Genomic DNA, 21,518 nt, shown 5'->3' with positions numbered 1-21,518 from the left:
GCTTCTACTAGTTTTTCCATTCGTCTGTAAAGAATTTGTGTTAGTATTTTGCAGCTGTGACTTATTAAGCTGATAGTTCGGTAATTTTCACATCTGTCAACACCTGCTTTCTTTGGGATTGGAATTATTATATTCTTCTTGAAGTCTGAGGGTATTTCGCCTGTTTCATACATCTTGCTCACCAGATGGTAGAGTTTTGTTAGGACTGGCTCTCCCACGGCCGTCAGTAGTTCCAATGGAATATTGTCTACTCCGGGGGCCTTGTTTCGACTCAGGTCTTTCAGTGCTCTGTCAAACTCTTCAGGCAGTATCATATCTCCCATTTCATCTTCATCTACATCCTCTTCCATTTCCATAATATTGTCCTCAAGTACATCGCCCTTGTATAGACCCTCTATATACTCCTTCCACCTTTCTGCTTTCCCTTCTTTGCTTAGAACTGGGTTTCCATCTGAGCTCTTGATATTGATACAAGTCATTCTCTTATTTCCAAAGGTCTCTTTAATTTTCCTGTAGGCGGTATCTATCTTACCCCTAGTGAGATAGGCCTCTACATCCTTACATTTGTCCTCTAGCCATCCCTGCTTAGCCATTTTGCACTTCCTGACGATCTCGTTTTTGAGACATTTGTATTCCTTTTTGCCTGTTTCACTTACTGCATTTTTATATTTTCTCCTTTCATCAATTAAATTCAGTATTTCTTCTGTTACCCAAGGATTTCTACTAGCCCTCATCTTTTTACCTACTTGATCCTCTGCTGCCTTCACTACTTCATCCCTCAAAACTACCCATTCTTCTTCTACTGTATTTCTTTCCCCCATTCCTGTCAATTGCTCCCTTATGCTCTCCCTGAATCTCTGTACAACCTCTGGTTCTTTTAGTTTATCCAGGTCCCATCTCCTTAAATTCCCACCTTTTTGCAGTTTCTTCAGTTTTAATCTACAGGTCATAACCAATAGATTGTGGTCAGAGTCCACATCTGCCCCTGGAAATGTCTTACAATTTAAAACCTGGTTCCTAAATCTCTGTCTTACCATTATATAATCTATCTGATACCTTTTAGTATCTCCAGGGTTCTTCCATGTATACAACCTTCTTTCATGATTCTTAAACCAAGTGTTAGTTATGATTATGTTGTGCTCTGTGCAAAATTCTACAAGGCGGCTTCCTCTTTCATTTCTGTCCCCCAATCCATATTCACCTACTATGTTTCCTTCTCTCCCTTTTCCTACACTCGAATTCCAGTCACCCATGACTATTAAATTTTCGTCTCCCTTCACAATCTGAATAATTTCTTTTATTTCATCATACATTTCTTCAATTTCTTCGTCATCTGCAGAGCTAGTTGGCATATAAACTTGTACTACTGTAGTAGGTGTGGGCTTCGTATCTATCTTGGCCACAATAATGCGTTCACTATGCTGTTTGTAGTAGCTTACCCGCATTCCTATTTTCCTATTTATTATTAAACCTACTCCTGCATTACCCCTATTTGATTTTGTGTTTATAACCCTGTAGTCACCTGACCAGAAGTCTTGTTCCTCCTGCCACCGAACTTCACTAATTCCCACTATATCTAACTTCAACCTATCCATTTCCCTTTTTAAATTTTCTAACCCACCTGCCCGATTAAGGGATCTGACATTCCACGCTCCAATCCGTAGAACGCCAGTTTTCTTCCTCCTGATAACGACATCCTCTTGAGTAGTCCCCGCCCGGAGATCCGAATGGGGGACTATTTTACCTCCGGAATATTTTACGCAAGAGGACGCCATCATCATTTAATCATACAGTAAAGCTGCATGCCCTCGGGAAAAATTATGGCTGTAGTTTCCCCTTGCTTTCAGCCGTTCGCAGTACCAGCACAGCAAGGCCGTTTTGGTTATTGTTACAAGGCCAGATCAGTCAATCATCCAGACTGTTGCCCTTGCAACTACTGAAAAGGCTGCTGCCCCTCTTCAGGAACCACACGTTTGTCTGGCCTCTCAACAGATACCCCTCCATTGTGGTTGCACCTACGGTACGGCTATCTGTATCACTGAGGCACGCAAGCCTCCCCACCAACGGCAAGGTCCATGGTTCATGGGGTTTTTTAAATATGTGACACAAATGTAAAACTTTGAAACCGCAGGAATGTGTAATGCACCTTTCTTGCTGTGAAACAATGATGTAATGAAATATTTAGTCTTACACAAAGCAAACATAATCTGCCTGTGTGAACCAGTTATATGTATCATTACATGGAACCAAACCTAAGCCAGACAAAGACACAAATAACTTTAGCAGTGTCAAAAGGAGTCTGGTAAGAATCATTTGTGAAAGCATGAATAAACAGTTCTTTTAATGAAACTTGAATGACCGTGTGGGGTCTTGCCCACTCGTTACTACTAGGGTGCCTACGGGATGCGGCGGTCATGGAATGCTATACAATAATTTCAAACATATAACATAAGTAGTTTTATTTCCAGAAACCAAACTGACAATACTTAACTTTCTTTACAGCAAATGTCACTAGCAAGAGGCGAGGTGAAAACAGTACAGTTCTTGCTATACAGTGAGTCCAAGGAAATACTTGATATGGATCTGACAGAGTAGCATTAATCATGTTGCAGGCTTGGGATGATCTGAGCGGCCGAGGCTAGCAGGAGCATTATTTATATGGACTTGATGCAGGGGGCGCGGTGCAGTCCAATTCTGTGCACCATTGGCCACAGTTTCCTCACAGCCTTCTCTGCTCTTGCGTTCCGCCTCTTCATTCTGGCATTTGTGGTGACACCAGAACAGACAAGACTTGAATAACTAGAATCATTAATTGCTTGTCTGCGCAAGAATTGGATAAAGATGTACGTGAATGTACACTACTCCTGATTGCGAAATCCCATGGAGTGGATATGTGGATAAGTTTGAGTGTGAACAAAGCCAGAGTGAATATTAAAAGTCCATTTGACCTAATTAGACATCGCTTCTGGACCATTGTCTGTTCTGAACTCTCTCATAGGTCATGCTCTCGCGCCTTTTATTTGTGCAGCAGGCTGCATCGCCCCTTCCACTCTGGAGCGTCTGAGTACCACACTGCACGGCCTCATGTGACCATACGCGGTCACTGTCAACGCCCTGCCACACTTTGCGGCTCTCCGCATGAACCCACCTGATACCTCGTGAGTCTACGTAACATTTCCAGCCCATGCCCAAACCAATGTCCTTCCCTTGGCATATCCTTTGTACTTTCTAGAAAACTTATTCATTGCGGCTTCTGTTCTGTTGCCTTTCAGAAGTTGCATTTTTTAAATTTACGACACAAATGTAAAACTTTACAAACCCAGGAATGTATAATGCACCTTTACTGCTGTGAAACAATGATGTACTGAAATATTTAGTCTTACACGAAGCAAACATAATCTACCTGTGTGAAACAGTTATGCGCACCATTACATGGAACCAAACCTAAGCTGGACAAAGGCACATATAATTATAGCAGTTTCAAAAGGTTTTTGATACGTCATTTGTGAATGGATGAATAAACAGTTCTCTTAATGAAATTGAACACCCAAAGACCACCAGTGGTACCCTGAGATCTTTAGATCAGTTGTGTGACTTTCCTGCTAACGTTACAATTAGATCTGCATTCATTGTCTCCTCTATGGAATTAAGGGGGAGAATTAAAACAATAAAGTCATAATTATCTGTGCATGAAATAATAACAATATTTTATTGAAATATACCTGTTGTTATGAAGTGAACAAATCAGCAAGACGCTTAGATGTTCTTCCATTTACCACAGGTTGATGCGGTGTTGAATAGAGTTTGTGACAATGCTAAATTTCCAATATGCATTATATGTAAAGAACAATGAGCCTATATTGCTAATGCCCAGTTAATTAAACATTAAGTGTAAAACTAAACACACAAACCCAAAACTGTATGTTCATGATTTTTAATTCCATATCAGTGTGTCTTTCCATGTACTTTTAATGTGGTGCTGAAATATAGGCTGAAATTGTATTCTCTTTGTTGTAGGTCCATGGAATGCCTCGTGTGATGGGTGTGTTAACTCACCTGGACATGCTTAAGAATGCAAAGCAGCTGAAAAGAACTAAAAAAACACTGAAACATCGCTTCTGGACTGAAGTTTATGCTGGTGCAAAATTATTTTATCTTTCTGGCTTGCTACATGGAGAATATCTTAGGAATGAAATACGTAATCTGGGCCGTTTCATTTCTGTCATGAAGTTTCGTCCACTGACCTGGCGTACTTCTCACCCTTACGTTCTCGGTAAGGAAGCATTTTGATTCTGCAGTGATTTGCGATTTTTACATATAATTTGATTCCTGTTGCTTTGTGTCATGTTTTGTTACTGCAGTGTCATTATTGTATTTGCCATCTAAATGCTATTAAAATGCTTGATGACAGTTGCAATCTTCATTCGTAAAAGTCCTCCGTATTATCACGGTCAAAATTTTTAAGTTTTACAAATAAAATGTTTTCTGTGTTGTCATGGAGAAAAAGTATGAGAATTTACAAACCTATTTGAGAAGTGAGGAATGAAATTTATATTGATAAAACAATAATTCGAATCGTAATTGTAATGCAAAAGTTCTTAAAGCTCACTTGTTTAAAATGTCCAAGAATATTTATTATCCCAAGGCCTGTATTCAGTCATATAGTTTCAAAAATTAAAGGTCATTTATATAAGTAACAGGCTTTTGCTTATACATTTCATCTTGTTTCCTCAAGATCAATTTTAGATCTGCCATTCATCATTCCACTCTACATTGGCTTTTCTGTTCACTTACTCCCATCAAACTAAGCGAGCACATCAGTTACAACATAAATATTTTAGGTTATTCAATTTATCTATCCAGTTGCATCATATTTTCAAAAGCCACTTGGTGAACAGATTTTATTTATCTATCCATATTTTCAAAAATTAATTATTTTTGTTGATACATTAGGTTATCCAGTGTAAGATTATTAACATTTACTGTGTCAGTGATGGGTGAAGTATTGTTACATTCACAGTAAATAGGTTGTTGTTGTTGTTGTTGTTGTCTAAAGTCCAGAGACTGGTTTGATGCAGCTCACCATGCTACTCTATCCTGTGCAAGCTTCTTCATCTCCAAGTAACTACTTCACACTAAATCCTTCTGAATCTGCTTAGTGTATTCATCTTTTGGTCTCTGTCTTCAATTTTTAGCCTCCACGCTCTCCCCTCTAATACTAAATTAGTGATCCCCAGATGCCTCAGAACATGTCCTACCAACCGATACCTTCAAGTTGTGCCACAAATTCCTCTTTTCCACAATTCTGTTCAGTACCTCCTCATTAGTTACACGATTTACTCATCTAATCTTCAGCATTCTTATGTAGCACCACATTTCAAAAGCTTCTATTCTCTTCTTGTCTAAACTGTTTATTGTCTATGTTTCACTTCCATACATGACTACACTCCCTACAAATACTTTTAGAAAAGACTTCCTGACACTTAAATTTATACTCCGTGCTAGCAGATTTCTCTTCTTCAGAAACGCTTTCCTTTCCATAGTCTGTCTACATTTAAATCCTCTCTGCTTTGACCATCATCAATTACTTTGCTTCCAAATAGCAAAACTCATCTACTACTTTAAGTGTCTCATTTCCTAATCTAATTCCTTCAGCTTCACCTGATTTAATTTGACTATATTTCCTTATCCTCATTATGCTTTTGTTCATTTTCATCTTATATTCTCCTTTGAAGACACTGTCCATTCCATTCAACTTCTTTTCCAGATCCTTTGCTGTCTCATAGACACTAAGTGCCTGAAAGCAGTTAAGGAATCAAATTTCTTTTATGCAACTGGTTGCTGAATATTTTGACATATCATGGAATCAACATGTTTCTACACCATTCCCAAATTAATTTTATGTATTTTCTTAGTGATACTGATTGTAAACATTTATTTGAACATTGAAGAATTGTTGTATTTAGTTTTGTGCAATACAGTTTCACTCAAACTGTTCTGACTCAGAGGGTAAGCATCAGATTACAAATCCAAATGTTTGTGGTTTGAGCCTCAGACAGTCCAGATTTTTTTTTTTGGTCATTTATCACTTCTTTCACCTCTAGCAGTGTTTTGTTGATGTGAAAAATGCCAATTTATACTGTAGTTTGGAGTCCACACTGAACCAAGTTCTCTATCAGAACCTGCTGATAGCATAGTATTGGAATTTCAGTCATAGTCTTCCTGACATCATCCAGTTTTCCAGAATTTAACAGTGTTCACACATTCCAGGTGCATACATTAAATTATCTTTTTCCTTCTCTTTCTGGTCTCTACACTCCTTCGCTGTGAGGATTTTGTGGAATGATGACCTGAGAAGGCTTGCTTCTTCTTCTGCCAGACCTCGGGATCTGAAACCCATGGTCAGTAAAGATACATTTGTTATGAGATACAGCCACAGTTGCTAAGAACAGGATATTGAAACCAATGTTTAATGTGGTAATTTCTCATCACTTTTCTCATCTCCACGTCATTGGCTTTGGTGGTTCATCAACCTTCAAGGATAGTTTCTCATCCTAAGGACTAGGGTGAGCCCTCCGAGGAGACCACTAGCACTTTATAGAGATTGCGTCCTTATTCTGGGAGACATTCAGTTCCCACTTATGTTGAGTGCTTGAAGTGTTGCTCACTACCCACAGCCAGGGGCTGTAGGTCAGGTTTTTCCTTTAGTTGAGGATGAGGCAAGTAACGCATTACTCGTACCTGTCTACTACTTCTGGGGTGCACAAATTAATTATTAAAAGAAAATTCAGTGAAGAAACCTAATAAACTAGAGCGCTGGGCAGTACTTACTTTCAGGAGACAAAATGTTGATTACAGGTCACTCACACTCCAGGATGAGATAGACGCGGCTGTAGTGAGGAGGAGGCGGAGGAGGAGGAGGAGGAGGAGGAGGAGGAGGAGGAGGAGGAGAATAGACCATGTCCTAACTACATGTTTGTCTCTCTTGTTCTGGGATCTGAGTGACCTGCCATTGCTTTTTAACCATTCCCTGCCCCAAGGAATGAACTATAAGTTTGGAAAGCTACTGAATGTCTCTCTTTTGTGTTTATACGTGTCTGTCGGCAGACCGAACATTTTTGCCTTGTGAAGGGAAGTACTGAGCAGCAATTTGGTCTCATAATTTTGTAATATATTTAAATTTTATGTGTTATTTTTGAAAGATTTATTTCATATGGTTATGTAACTATTGCAATATTCAACAACAGTATGGAAAGGATAGATTGCTACTCGTTGTCATGTAGAGGAGGCATCGAGTCGCGGAGAGGCACGAGGAAAAAGACTTCTAGAAATACTTCCAGCTTTCGGACAAAGGCGTTCTTCAGAAGCAGAACACTCACACATTCATGTGACAACAACTCTCATGCAAATGACCACTGTCTTTGGCCACTCTTTGAGTGTGAGAGCATTCTACTTTGAAGGAAGACTTTGCCTGAAAGCTGAAAATATTTCTAGTTTCCTTTTTATTGTGCCTGTCTGCAACCCAACACCTTCTCTATGTGGTGAGTAGCAACCCACCTTTTCTATATTGTTGTTATTCCGTCCTGGATTTCCTATCATAGTATTCTCTATTTATATAGTGGACAGAATGGAAGATTTAACACCACCTGAAATGCTACGGCAGAATCCTAAAGTTGACAGGACAGTCTCTTTATATGGCTTTGTGCGAGGGATTCCTCTGAACAAGAAGAGTAGTGTCCATATACCAGGTAAACAGGTAGATTAAATATATTTGTGTAATATTGCTGGATTCCGAATTGTGTATTTTTTTTGTTACTAGCAAGATATTTCATATATAACTTGCAAAACCAATAGACTTTATCCAAATGTGAATTCATTTATTTCAGTTTTGTAAGTGTAATGTAAATGGAGAGATTAAAAATCTACTCACCAAGCAGCAGCAGGGGAGCACACACACACTAAAGGACTTAACATTTATGAGCTTTCGGAACTAGTGGCTTGTTCTTCTGGCAGAAGAACTGAAGGGGAAGGAAGAGGGTTGAACGAAAAGGACTAGAGAGGTTTAGGGAAAGAGGTACAGTTCAGAAAAGTCAGAACCCCAGGTCAGGGGAGACTTAGCGGATGAGATGAGAAGGAAAGACTGATCATTGACGACTGCACCGGATGAGATTTGAAAACCTGATAGCTTAAAGGTGGAAGACAGCTTAATATTATTATTATCCTGTCTTCCACCTTTAAACGCTCATCCGGTACAGTCCCCAACAGTCTTTAATTTTCGTCCCATCCGATAAGTCTCCCTGATATGGGGTTCTGGGTGGCTAAACTGTACCCCTTTCCCTAAACCTTTCTAGTCATTTCCCTTCACCCCCCTTCCCCTTCAACACTTCTGCCAGGAGGAGGAGCCACTGGCTCCAAAAGCTTGTAAACATTAAATCCTTTTATGTGTGTGTGTTTTCCCCTACTGCTGCGTGATGAGTAGACCTTTTATCTGTCCATTTACATCATATTATCAATAATCAATTAGTTTTGTAAGTCTTTTTCACTACACATAATATTCTTCTTGTGAGATCTGTTTATAATTTCTTTTTTATGTGATTTATTTGAAGCCATGGGTTACACCACACATCTTAAACTTACTGGGGGACAGAATGGCTGCCCTGTACTTACCTTTATGCAATGAAGTTCCTAGTACAACCAATATAAATACGTAAAGTAGAAGATACTAATTGTAGCTTTTTGAGCATGTATGTTCCTTTTTCAAGAAGTGAAGAGAGATTGGATGGGGAATGTTGGAAGAGAGGAATCTGTCTCTTCATGCCCTAGGACGAGAGGAACTCATCTGTTGTGAGGACGAGAGAGAGCTAGTATTCTTACTCTAAGTGTTTCTAATACAGTACTAGGAATAGCATCTCATGAACACAGTTACTGGCCAGCCCTTTTATCTCCCTACAATTGTAACAGTTTTCTCAGTTGAATTGTCCATTTGGTACAAATAGTAATGTTGGTATTGTACTGAATTTTGTTTTTGGAAAGGATCAAGTTCTCTTACTGATCATACCATAAAAAGTTGATTTTTTCAGTATGCATGTGACTACTGTAGTGATTTCCTCAATGGTGCTGCAGGTTATGTCTCCATTCTCCTTCCTTCTGCAACTTTTATATCCAGCTAGTCAGAGCAGTTTGTTTGTGACTCCAAACATGTGGAATGTGAAGCCGAAGAAAAGAAAAGTGTGTATAATTGGGCTGCTTAACAAACCTTGCTGTTAATGGTGCAGTATTATCTTGTAAAAGAAATTAATAGTTTTCTTTTTGATGTAATTGACTTACTTAAGCCACTTGAAGTAATACTGTTCAGAAACATGGATTTTCAGACATTTTAAATTTGGAAGGTCAACTTACCGCATTTAAGTAGCATTTACAAATGTGATGTAGTATTGCTTCCAGTGTACCCTTTTTGTGGTCCAGTGCTATCTTGCAATATTTCTCGGTTCTATTGCTTCGATGCTCCTTGCCAAGTACCTGTTGAAATAAACTGCTCACAAATGTTTTACACTACTTGGATGGTTATATGTAAATGCATGTTAGCTTAGATTTGAGAAGAATAATTCTTATTAAACTTTTTTTAAGAGAGAGACAGAGAAAAGATTTTTTTCTCACTCTTCTTGTGCTTTCGTCCCGTGTCTGTGCAGAGTCATCATGGTTAATAATGGCTGTGGCAAGGTTGATTTATGGGTTGGCCAGCTGCCGTTCCTGTTGCCACCCTGTTATCCCTACCAAACAACCCCCTCCACCGCCCAGGACAGAATAGGTGTACCCCCAACTGCCAACTGTCTGCATGTAATATTACTCATGTGAAAATATATGAAAGGTTTCTAAATGTATCAAGTAGTATATCTGAGGCAGGACTGTAGTACCAGCCTGGTATTTAGATAGTGGGATGTGGGGAAACTGTCTAAAAATCACATCTAAGCTGGCCGGAACACCGAATCTTGTCTTTAATCCACTGGACAGATTCGATTCCGGGCTTGTACACCACCCAACCACATCTCCACCCTACTCCCCCTGTCCCAGAAGCAGTGCCTTAACATGCCGGCTAGATGTGTAAACACAGAGATAGGTAGAACAATAACCAAATAAACACAATCTATTTGAAAGTAGTCTCCTTTGAAATCAATCTCTCCTGCTGGGTAACATTCAGGACAGAGCTGCTCCACCCCATGTAGTGTAAGTGTGGAGCCTCTTTGATATGCTGCGTGTAAGGTGGTCAATTTTTACTCTGTGGGCTTGTCCCACTCTTTTATGGCAACCCTCCTGACCTCGTCCAGTGTGTGAGGAGGATTGTTGTGACTACACATTGAAAGTTTGTCAGCTGGCCTCAGATGTGATCAGTTGGATCTGTCAACAGATACCATAGGCCATTGCATACGATTCATCACTGCCTGCTGGAGGAAGGGTGTTCATGAAGTGGGCGTCAGCTACTCTGGTATTTCCATCTCAAAACATGTACCTGTTGCTGCAGTCTTGGCTTTAGAGTTGGACAATAGGACAGAGTATCTTGTCTTGTTCTGCACAGCCCTTAAATTACTTTCAATATTGGTAAAGCACTTCCGACATCTGTACTTCATACAGACCTATAACTTGACTGACCCACAAACTTGCAGGACCCTTGCGACTGTGTGCCTGAAATACGTGTTATTACTTAGTTTTCTCTACACTCTTCTGCTCCTATCATTATTCGTCAAAGAAATTCTGCACTTGTCTGTGAAGAGAACAGGACACCATTGATCCAGCTACCATTTTAAGTGTTCCCTTTTCCACTTTCTTAGTGCACTGATATCCTGTTGAGTTTGTTCCGTAGTTCATAATGAACACGTAGAGGTCAACTTGATTGTGTGGAGATTATGGCATACTATTCGGGTCATCACAGCCCTCCCGATTACCTCCAAAATGGTGTAGCACAATTTCTTGTTTATTTTCCTTTTAGTACCTGTGAACCTTAATGTGTGAATTGTACCCAAAGAATGCTTTTACTATATATAATTCAGGGAAGGAGCTTAGATGTGTCAGTGATGATGGAGGAGCAATTCAGTATTGCATTGGCTATTTCTTTTTATTGAAAGGAAAGGGGCCACAATTGTCCAGTAAGGTTTTTGTCTGAGGTCATTGGCCAGTCAAGGGGGGGGGGGGGGGGAGGAGGTTTCCGTGTTCATGCTTATCTTCATCAAATTATGATCAGGATTAACGGCTCATTATGTGTCTTTGCCTGGGAAGTTGTTAGGGACTTATATATGTATGATACGTTGGGTGTCTAAATCTTCTGTCGCGCAAGGCAGCCTACGTGTCTGGCAAGAAACAGTGTTCTGGGCCCGATATGTAGGCTGCTCTGCATGATAGGTGTGTCATATTGGATGGTGTGGGCCTGCCTTATTCAGCTGTATTGCAGGGGCTACAAGTGTCAATGAACATGGCCGTGGACAGGTATAGATCAGTGGGGGTGCGGGAGAGGGGGAGATGCCCAGAGTGAGGGGGAGGAGAAAAATGTATGCAGAGAGGGGAGGAATGGGAAGTGCATGAGGCATGTGGGAGGTGTATAGGGATAGAAGACAGGTGGAAAACAGAAGGGAGAGGGGCAGAGACGGAAAGAGAGGGTGGGTGTAAAATATGTTCAGAATTAGGGGGAGGAAGGTCCTAATGGTAAGTATACTTTAACACAATGTAATTAATGAACTTAATTGTAGTACAAATATAACTCTGTGTCTTTTTTTGCACTGCCATATATTTTTGTAAAATTTTCTTGTTGTATACCAGGTTGTGGCGATCTCAAGATCAAGGATGTATCATTCTTGCCTGATCCATGCCCTTTGCCTGATAAATTGAAGAAACGTAGTCTTGTGGAGAAGGAGAGGATTATATATGCTCCATTTTGTGGGATTGGTGGCATTGTGTATGACAAAGATGCTGTATACGTTGAACTGGGTGGCAGCCATTCGTATATGGAAAAGGTAAACTGTAAATGTGTGTAACACAGATATAAGAGGTAAATATATATGATAGAAAAGGAATAGTGGGCAGGTTGCACACAGGTCAGTTGAAGATGGAGGTATACAGAGGGAAGAGATGGACAAAAATTTGAAAATATAATTTGCCACATTTGCACGAACTAGTTTAATCATTGAATTCCCTATTTAAAATAAACAGTGACATGAGGATAGAAAATCAAATCATGGGGTGTAGGGGGCATCTTTGGTTGCACCCATATGTTGCGATAGGGTGTGCATGTGCACTTCAGTTGGGGAAGGAGCAGTCCTGGACAATAAGCTCCCTGTCACATATCTGAATACCAAGCTACAGTGTTCAGCAGCGTGTGGTTGTGCCAGTTAATTGCTTGCTGTTTTTCCTTTATGGTGGATGTTTTTCTATCCTCATACCATTATTTTCTCAATAATTTTCACAATGTGATACCTGTTGGTCCCATATTCTAATGAAGTATAATAGCAAGAACATAACCCGATTGTTTTGCCATTACTCAAATTACCAATGTCCAATTTACAACTGTTTCATACTTAGCACACAGTGGATATATTTAGTGAAGCATTGCATGACATTTGAATTTCAATATATTAAACCTATTTCATTCTGGCTCATTTTTGTTTACTGATTGGGTTATTTTGAGACACACTTGATATTGGCGTGTTATTACAACCTGTATAAGATTCAGACTTGTTTTTTTCTATGCTAGACTGTTATTTACGTCAAAGTTAGGTTGACGTAAAATACAAGCACAGATTGAAGGATATAAATGAGCAAACGACACTGCGTCATTTTCAATAAGGAAGTAAGTAGTTTTGCAGCACTACCCACGTCACATTCAGGAAGCAAGCGCACACTACTCGTAAACAGCCATTTTGCCTCCCCTAAGTTGCTTAGGCCGGTATTACACTATCAAATTTCTTTGTCAAAGATTTGATCAAAGATGTGATCCAGTATTCCGTCCAATATATTTGACAAAGATCTTTGACGTAGCGCTACAAGGGGTATTACACTGTCATCAAAGTTTTCGTCAAAGTTCAAGATGGCTGACAACAACTTGTTATTAACCACAGCAGTCCTACGTACTCCAATTACATTGTGTACACATGCGGAAAAGAAGTGGGGGGAAAAAATGGAACCATACATACGAGGTTGACAGTCTTAAAAGTGCTGGGATTACAACTTGATAATAAATTCAGTTGGGAGGAGCACACTCCAGAACTGCAGATAGGCCTTAAAAAATCTGTATTTGCAATTCGAGTGTTAGCAGACATAGGCAACATAAAAATGAAAAAGCTTGCATACTTTCATTCCATAATGTCATATGGGATAATATTTTGGGGTAAATCTTGAAGTCAAACAAAAGTTTTCAAGGTCCAAAAGCGTGTAATACGTATTATTTGTGGAGTAAATTCACGGACCTCCTGCAGAAACCTCTTCAAAGAACTGCGTATACTAACTACTGCCTCTCAGTATATTTACTTCTTAATGAAATTTGTCGTAAATAATATATCTCTTTTTCCAACAAACAACTCAGTTCATACATACAATACCAGGAACAAAAATGATCTGCACAAGGACTTAAAAGCACTTACTTTAGTTCAAAAAGGGGTCCACTACTCAGGAACACTCATCTTCAATAATTTGCCAGGAAACATAAAAAATTTAGTTAGAAATAAAGATCAGTTTAAAAGGAGCCTGAAAGACTTACTACTGGCCAACTCCTTCTACTCCATTGGTGAAATTTTTAATAGAAACAAATGATGTATTGTATTTATTCATACTATTAGTATTGTTATTTCAGCTTAAAAAAATTGACATGTTCCACATCCACGAGGATCTCCTAAGCACGGATCTATGGAACGAAAAACTAATCTAATCTGGGTGAAGCCGTGGGTTTTACGACGACACAATAAAAGCATTCAACAAAACTTGTTACGTGAGCTTACAGTGGAAGACGTCAAGTCGTACATCAATTACTTAAGAATGGATGAGCATACATTTCTGTATGAGCTTGATGAAGTGTATCCTCATATCACAAAGCACAATTTTCACTTAAGAACTGCTATATCTTCAGAAGACAGGCTCACTATAACACTCCGATTCCTTGCTACACGAGAGGGTTATGTTATGTTAGGTTAGGTCAGGTTAGGTCTCCAATCTTCTTAATGTATTTTTGTATTCAGGGTGCCTCACGTTGTAAAGCGCCTCATAAGCTTCAGACATCTCTATTAATTCTGTAGTTGTCGGCACACACCAATTGTATTTACCGGCAATGGTTATAAAAACATTACAGACGACAGAACGCTGCAGCGATGCTAGCGCTCCGAGTGGTAACATATCGCATTGCAGTGAACAGAAGACAAGCGATTTCTTTGATCAAATATACGGCCTCGGCCTAGATTTGATCAAATATTGGACGACATTTGTCAAAGATCCCTATTACACTATCAAAAATCTTTGACAAAGATATTGGACAAAGATATTGGACAAAGAAATTTGATAGTGTAAACCGGCCTTACTCTCATCTGGAGTTTATTAGTCCAGATATCCTTCCAGTCTCCTGAAGCATGATATAGATAAAACTAGCTACATCATGGAGCAAGAAGTAAATTACATATCTCTTTCCATAGTCACTCCTCAAAATAAATGGATTTTCATTGTAGCAAGCTTCTTCCTTTCATCAACACTTTGAAGTGTTCTACCAGAAAGCACCATTTTATTTTCCAGTAAATCAAGTTCAGTTACTCTAAAAAAAAATCTTGTATCTAATCAACTACTGAAGGAAGTAGATAGTTAAACACTGTTTATGAAATCTCAATAAGTGACAGTTTTCGGGAATGAAAACAGAAAAAGGTTAATCACATAAAATAATGTACAATGTTTTGTAGACTGGAAGATAGTTGAAATTATTCCTTCATATGAAACAAAAGAAGAAAAAAGATTAGCTTTATGCACATCCAACAAATCCGGAAGATAAAGATGAAATTTAACACAAGTAAAAAATATATTTTGGCAGTAGTCAAGATGGAAGTAATGTGATTATCAGTCATTTGCCACAGCCACAGTGGACTAACTCATTCCGGTCGCTGTCTACAGAAATTTTTGGCGCATAGTAATTTCCCTAACACTCTGTGCCCAAGAAGCATCTTCAAACACAGCTTTCCTGTTTGTTGCTTCATAGTGCATTATTTCCAAGCAGTGGTGGCTTGAAGTCAGTTGTTTGCTCTTTTAGTACTGTGGAGAGCCACTAGATGCATGTTCCTGCTTCCACAAAGTGCTAAGCAACTTGAAAAAAATACACTTATGGAAAAAGAAAGTCTGAACACCAAAAACGAGTTGTATGAGATAAACAAAAGTTGGTAGGCATGTTTCTGCATCTGAAACATGACATCTATTGAAATTTCATACCAGTCCCATCAGAGTGGTGCCACTAGGAGAATATAAATCAGGTGTACTTTAAATATTCTCTGTAATGGTCATGAGCATTAGTTACCTTCGAGACTGAATGTAGTGTGTAGATATTAGTCAGGAAGGCCTTTAAGATAACGATAGTGCCATTATCAACAGCTCACTGAGTTTGAATGAGATTGTGTGATTGGACAACAAGAAACCAGGCGTTCCTTTTGTGATAATACTGAAAGACTTCACAGTAATGCAGCCACTGTACACGATTACTGGTGACCATGCTCACAGGAAAGTACAGTTGCAAGAAGGCTGGGTTCCGGACAGCCTCGTGGAATCACAGAGGTTTAATGAACTGTTACAAATCAATTACATCAAGGACAATGGGCTTGTTTATAAATATCTTTTCTGCTACAGTTGTGATTTTCTTTTATTCATATTTCACACTGTGCATTTCGGGAAATGATTCCTATTTTCAAGTGTGTTTTCTCTTTGCACAGTGTCATTTTTATGTAAAGTGTTTGATGTTTGAGAGTCTGCTTTAATTTTTAGTAAGTTATCAATTTTTATGTATAATTAGTGGTGAAATTTGGAAGAACACCACATGCAACCTTTCGTGTACAGCATACATTGAGAATAACTTACATAAACAAACAGTTATGTTTTTAGATGTAGTTGACAGAGATAAGGTTACTGGTCATCCAAAAAGAATGACATGCTTTTGCACAGTGCATATTTATCTTAACAATATGGATTATAATTTGCTTACATCTTTTTTACTATGTTGCCTATTTCTATGTGTTACTATTTTTATTTAAGTATATTGTCAAAACATCTGAGGAAATTCACCAATTCACTTTTAATTTTTTTGTTTAACATTTTGTCTTCATATTTACTTTAATGTGAATATATCTCCAGTTCTTTTAACAAAGCCATTTTATGCCCTTTATCTAGTCAGTGGAGTGCTTTGACATTTTTCTCTACTTTCCCAGATGGGTGTTCTGTATTATACATTTGTGTGTGTGTGTGTGTGTGTGTGTGTGTGTGTGTGTGTGTGTGTAGGCTTTAATGCGCTCTGTGTACCTGGTGTTGAAATTTCGGCCTGTTTGTCTTAGGTAGAACATGGAGCATTCCTGGCGTAGAACGTGGAGTATTCCTCAAATGCTACTTTATCTTATGTATTACTTTTTATTATAGTTTATTTGATGTAGCTATGAGCCTGTCACTTTGTAGTTTGCATTCTACTGACTCCAAACCACCACCATTTGCAACTTCAGTGGTGTCAAGCGAGAGCTCATTGCAGGGCGGAGAGGTAGTCAGTTGTGTTCTTTAAAGAAAGCTAGTTTTGTCCCAGTGCCAATGATGGCCATGTGTTGGTTAGGAGGAGGCAAGGTGAGAGTCTGCAACCAAACTGTCTGCTTTGTAGACACAGTGGACCTACACCAGGGGGGGGGGGGTCTGGGGTGTGAGATTTTGTATGATAGCTGGAGAGCACTCTCTAAATGGTCAATTACCAAGACTCACCATTGCCAGGAGCACCTCCAAAGATGTCAAGAACTGAAAAGTTTTTTTGACCAGAAGACTCATCAGCAACATCTGACTGTGAAAGCCTTCATTATGTATTCCAGTGTATATTTTTCAGCAGGATAATGCTCACACACATACCACTGTTGTAACCCAGCATGCTCTACATTGTCTTGACATGTTATCTTCACCTGCTCGAACACCAGATATGTTTCCAATCAAACACATATTGGACATCATCAGACAGCAGCTTCAGTGTCATCCACAACCAACATTAACCACACCTCTATTGACCGACAAGTGCAACAGGCATGGAACTCCATCCCACAAACTGACATCCATCACCTGTACACCATAATGCACACACATTTACATGCTTGCATTCAAAATTCTGGTTGTTACACCAGTTATTGATGTACCTGCATTTCACACATTTTCTTGTGCTTACATTAACTTGTGATCTCACTATGTTAATCACTTAAATATGTAACCTAGACAAATGTATTCCTGAAACTTTATTACTCTACATTGATTATTTTTTTAGAGTTGGAATTTTTTTCTGTCAGTGTATTGCAGATATGGTCACTTCCCACACTTTCATTGTTGCAGTGTGGTTCTGTACTATTAAAAATGAGTCAAAGGTGAGAACTAACTCAGAGTAAATAAAGGAGTTGTAGTGAAAGAGTACTGGCCTAAACACATAGTTAAAAGAGCTAGCTGCTGATTTGGGTGCTGTTTGATTCTAGGTTACCAGCTGAGAATTTTTTGTAAGGAAATGGTCTGAGATTGTGTCCACCCAGCCTAATTAAGAAGTTGTGTGAATAAATAAGCATAAATATTCAAATGCAAATTGTCAAAGCATCTTTAAGCCAAATACCTTACTTCCACTGTGCTATATGCCACATAACCATTTTTATCGTTTTTTATTTATTATTTAAAATAATGACAGGAGTAAGGATAATGACTCACTGTGAAGTTGAGGCTTTAAGTGGTTGAGAGAGACATTAACATGACTGAAACTGTTGCTAAATGCTTAGATGATGTCCTTCCTAATAACTGACTAGTACACACACACACACACACACACACACACACACACACACATTCTGTTATCTCCTACACATCCACTGCTCCACTATATGCCAGAGTCAATTCCCTCTGTACAGTAAGGCACTACTTCTTCCTCCAAGCTGTCAACTAGCTTTCCCTCTGACCTATCTTGTCTGTCCTTGGCAATATATTGCTCCTCCTCTCTGTATTTTAACCTGTTGAAGAAAATGAGTCATTGCATTAAAGCACGTCTATAAGTGGGGTCAGTTTTCTGTCCCAGCAGATAAAGCACATGTCTCAAAGTGCTCATTAATTTGTTCACCATTGTATCAGCTGATATACCTTTTTAAGGATTTACATCTTGTTCATTTTTCATTAAACATTATATGTTAACTATCTGATAGGTGGAAGATGGTACCAAGAACCTAGTGAGCAGCTTATTGGACACACAGGAGACTCTGGATAGCAAGATAGCTCGTAGTGAAGTTCAGCTCTTTTCAGATGCTGCACCTCTTAAGTCATCGGATGTCCCAGAGTAAGTTTTCTGTTTGGTTCTTATTATTAATTTTTGTTTTAAAAATTAAATTAAGTTTTAATGAACATAACAGTTCATTTTTTTTAAATGCCAAATTGGTTTTAATTTCTCTCTGTGTCAGTGTAGTGTGAAATGGAAAACAAATAGTATCAATAGTATCAAATGAAAACTTTGCTAGAATCCAGAGTGAGGCAGGTGAGGATTACATTCTGCACAGAGCCGCATTCTGACAGCTGATTTATACTGGCATATATATTGTTCCACTGAAGCATTCTCAGTAGTGCACACACACACACACACACACACACACACACACACACACACACACACACACACACAGCATTGTTTGTAATCATGTCGATGGTGTAACTCATTTCTTTTAAATACTTTCCAAGTTTAGTGTTTTGTCTTTGAACAACAACAACCTATTTTATTAATCAAACAACTTTTTGCATTGCGTGCATTATTTATCCATGTAGGTAGAATAAGTTTAAAGCATTATCTAGCTGTAAAAATGTTTGACCTTAAAGATGTCAGATGCAAATCATTTAATGAGCTACTGAAGGCTAATTTTGTTTTGTTGTTCCACCTGCTTGTGATGTATACTGTCTTGCAGTCAATGTATTTGCATTATGTATTTACATAGAATTAAGTGTCTTATGAAGAAAACTGCTATATTATATGCCCAAAGAGGAATAACTGGCTAGTAATAATTTATAATCCAGCTGCAGTCATGATCACCAAGATAACTCCATAAGTAGATGTAAGAAATAGATGCTGTTGTTTTCACTGCCTGACACAGATGACTTACACCATGAAGATTTGTAGCAAAAGGTTCCATAATTGTGTTCCCACCAATTTATAGTAATCTCTGTCCTGCAGTTTTTCCATGGTGTTATGCATTTTGATGATGCAGTTGCTGGATGCTTCAGGTGTAACTCCCTCACCATCTTCACTTCTGGATGTATTGTCCTCCTCCACAATATAAGACTGCACCTAAGTCCATACCAACTATTTTTGGGTTATAGTGAGAATGCTATGGAGGTTGACTAACATGTCCATGCTGCATCACAATTGTATCCCTCTTGTAAATTCAGTACACAGACATATGGTCATTGACAGGATCCAGCAACTCTGCTCTGGTGTGTGATGAACTATAAGGTACTCTAATAGGGGACAGCCATGCATTAATGTCTGCCACTTTGGTATCCATAGTTGGGGCTTTGATCAGTTCCACAGAGGGTATGCTCACATTGTCCATGACAGTCACTGAATACTCAGCTATATATGGCTTCAATTGTTCTCTACACCATCTTTTAGAGTCACTGTACATCATTTCAGGAAGATAATTCTCAGAATTCTTAACTCTTTTGACATTTTGAAAATCAGCCTAGCTCTGGGGAATAAACCCAATTTTTACCAATCTGATGCGGAGCACTATAAGTCAACCACCTATGTCAATTGGAACTTTTAGTCCACCATACCCATTGCCCATTTACCAGAATATATCCTGGCATGGCCTTTTTTATATGAGTTGCATTTATGTAATAAATTTGAAATATGCTAGCTTGTTTGACCGCTTACATTGTACTCAGAAATGCAGTCCTCAGATCAGTACAGTATTTTATGGACTAAAAGGTGCTAAGATTAACCTTAATTTTCAAGTAATTTTTTTGAAAAATAATATTTTTACCATTTTTATGATTAGGCTGCAAAGCCAGACTAAAAGAAATTCTTAGTTTATAAAACCAAACTGACCTTTAAAAGCCCTGAAAATCATCATCTGAACTTCCTTCTTCTTCTTCTTCTTCTTCTTCCTCATTGAAAATACATAAGATGGTCTTCCCTGCCATCAGGAACGTTACTTGTGCCACAATTCTTGAAAGATTTAACAATGTTTTCTCTCACTCTAGAGCATGACTGTTTTATCCATTGACACACTTGTTTGTAGGTCATTTTAAAGCTCCCTCTGATGTGAATTCATGTTGGGTTTCATCCATCATCCATTTCTTAAATTCTTCTCTCATATACACTTTAAATGGTTTATTTATTGAGACATCAATAGGCTGTAATCCTGATTTAGTCAACCTGGAATAATAGCAAGGTTTGCATTTCCCTGTCTTAGTTTCTCTTTCACAGAATTTTTCAAATCATTGCCGAACTGATCTAGCACAAGAAGAGAAATCTTCTTCAATAAAGCTCCTTTCCTTCTCTCCCACACTCTGTTAATCCATAGCTTCATATCAGCCTCGTCCGTCCAACCCTTGTCATGTTTGTGAATATCACCACCTGGTGGTATTTCAGAAAGTTTGGATATTGTTTTGTGCTTGAAAATGATCATTGGACTAAGTTGAGCACTGTCAACGAAACATGAAAGGACAACAGTGTAGTGCATTTTTTCATGTCCACTTGTTTTTATAGTTACAGTTTCAGCACCTTTCATGGCAACAGTTCTGTTACTTGGCACATCAGATGTCATTTATATTTCCTATTTGGCTTAGTTCCACTCTGGTTTTCTTTCGATATTGAATAATAAAGTGATCGAAAGATAATATTTTCTTGTCATACTCTTGTGGCATTTTTGAGCTATTTTGGTTTTGTATTGCATGCTAAATCCATAACGCTTTATGAACCTGTAGCACCAGCCAACTCCACCCTTAACATCTGTTAAGTTCTACTGTAAGGCTAGATTATGAGTGTGTATTTGAATCATTTTTGTATGAATGCCAGTGCCATTGTGGTGATGTTCTGGAATCCATTTCAGTACATCATCTTCTAGTTTTAGCCATTTTACATTCAGTCCTCTATGTGCACATTTCCTCAATGGCGGGGTGGGAGGGAGATTGTGTTAGTATGCTTGTGATTCCCTAAAACTCATTTTTGTTACTTTGGTGCACAGCTGGTGCCACTTGAATCCAGTGTTGCCAGGTAGAGTAGGTTTCGTGCGGCATTGGATGTACTGCCATTTTTAAGA

The 21,518-nt window shown here is 38.6% G+C and overlaps 1 protein-coding gene across 1 annotated transcript in view; it reads left to right on the top strand.

Annotated features, from left to right (window-relative positions):
• Positions 1-21,518, top strand: part of LOC124711408 (ribosome biogenesis protein BMS1 homolog) — a 125,650-nt gene that overhangs the window by 51,779 nt on the left and 52,353 nt on the right. The window contains exons 5-8 of the mRNA XM_047241467.1: positions 4,018-4,273; positions 7,620-7,748; positions 11,809-12,002; positions 18,414-18,544. Coding sequence (XP_047097423.1) covers positions 4,018-4,273; positions 7,620-7,748; positions 11,809-12,002; positions 18,414-18,544 — 710 coding nt within the window. The remainder of the gene's footprint in view (positions 1-4,017; positions 4,274-7,619; positions 7,749-11,808; positions 12,003-18,413; positions 18,545-21,518) is intronic.

This window comes from Schistocerca piceifrons, chromosome 8 (assembly GCF_021461385.2).
Source record: "Schistocerca piceifrons isolate TAMUIC-IGC-003096 chromosome 8, iqSchPice1.1, whole genome shotgun sequence".
Classification (NCBI taxonomy): domain Eukaryota; kingdom Metazoa; phylum Arthropoda; class Insecta; order Orthoptera; family Acrididae; genus Schistocerca; species Schistocerca piceifrons.
This window is presented reverse-complemented; position numbering and strand designations above follow the sequence as displayed.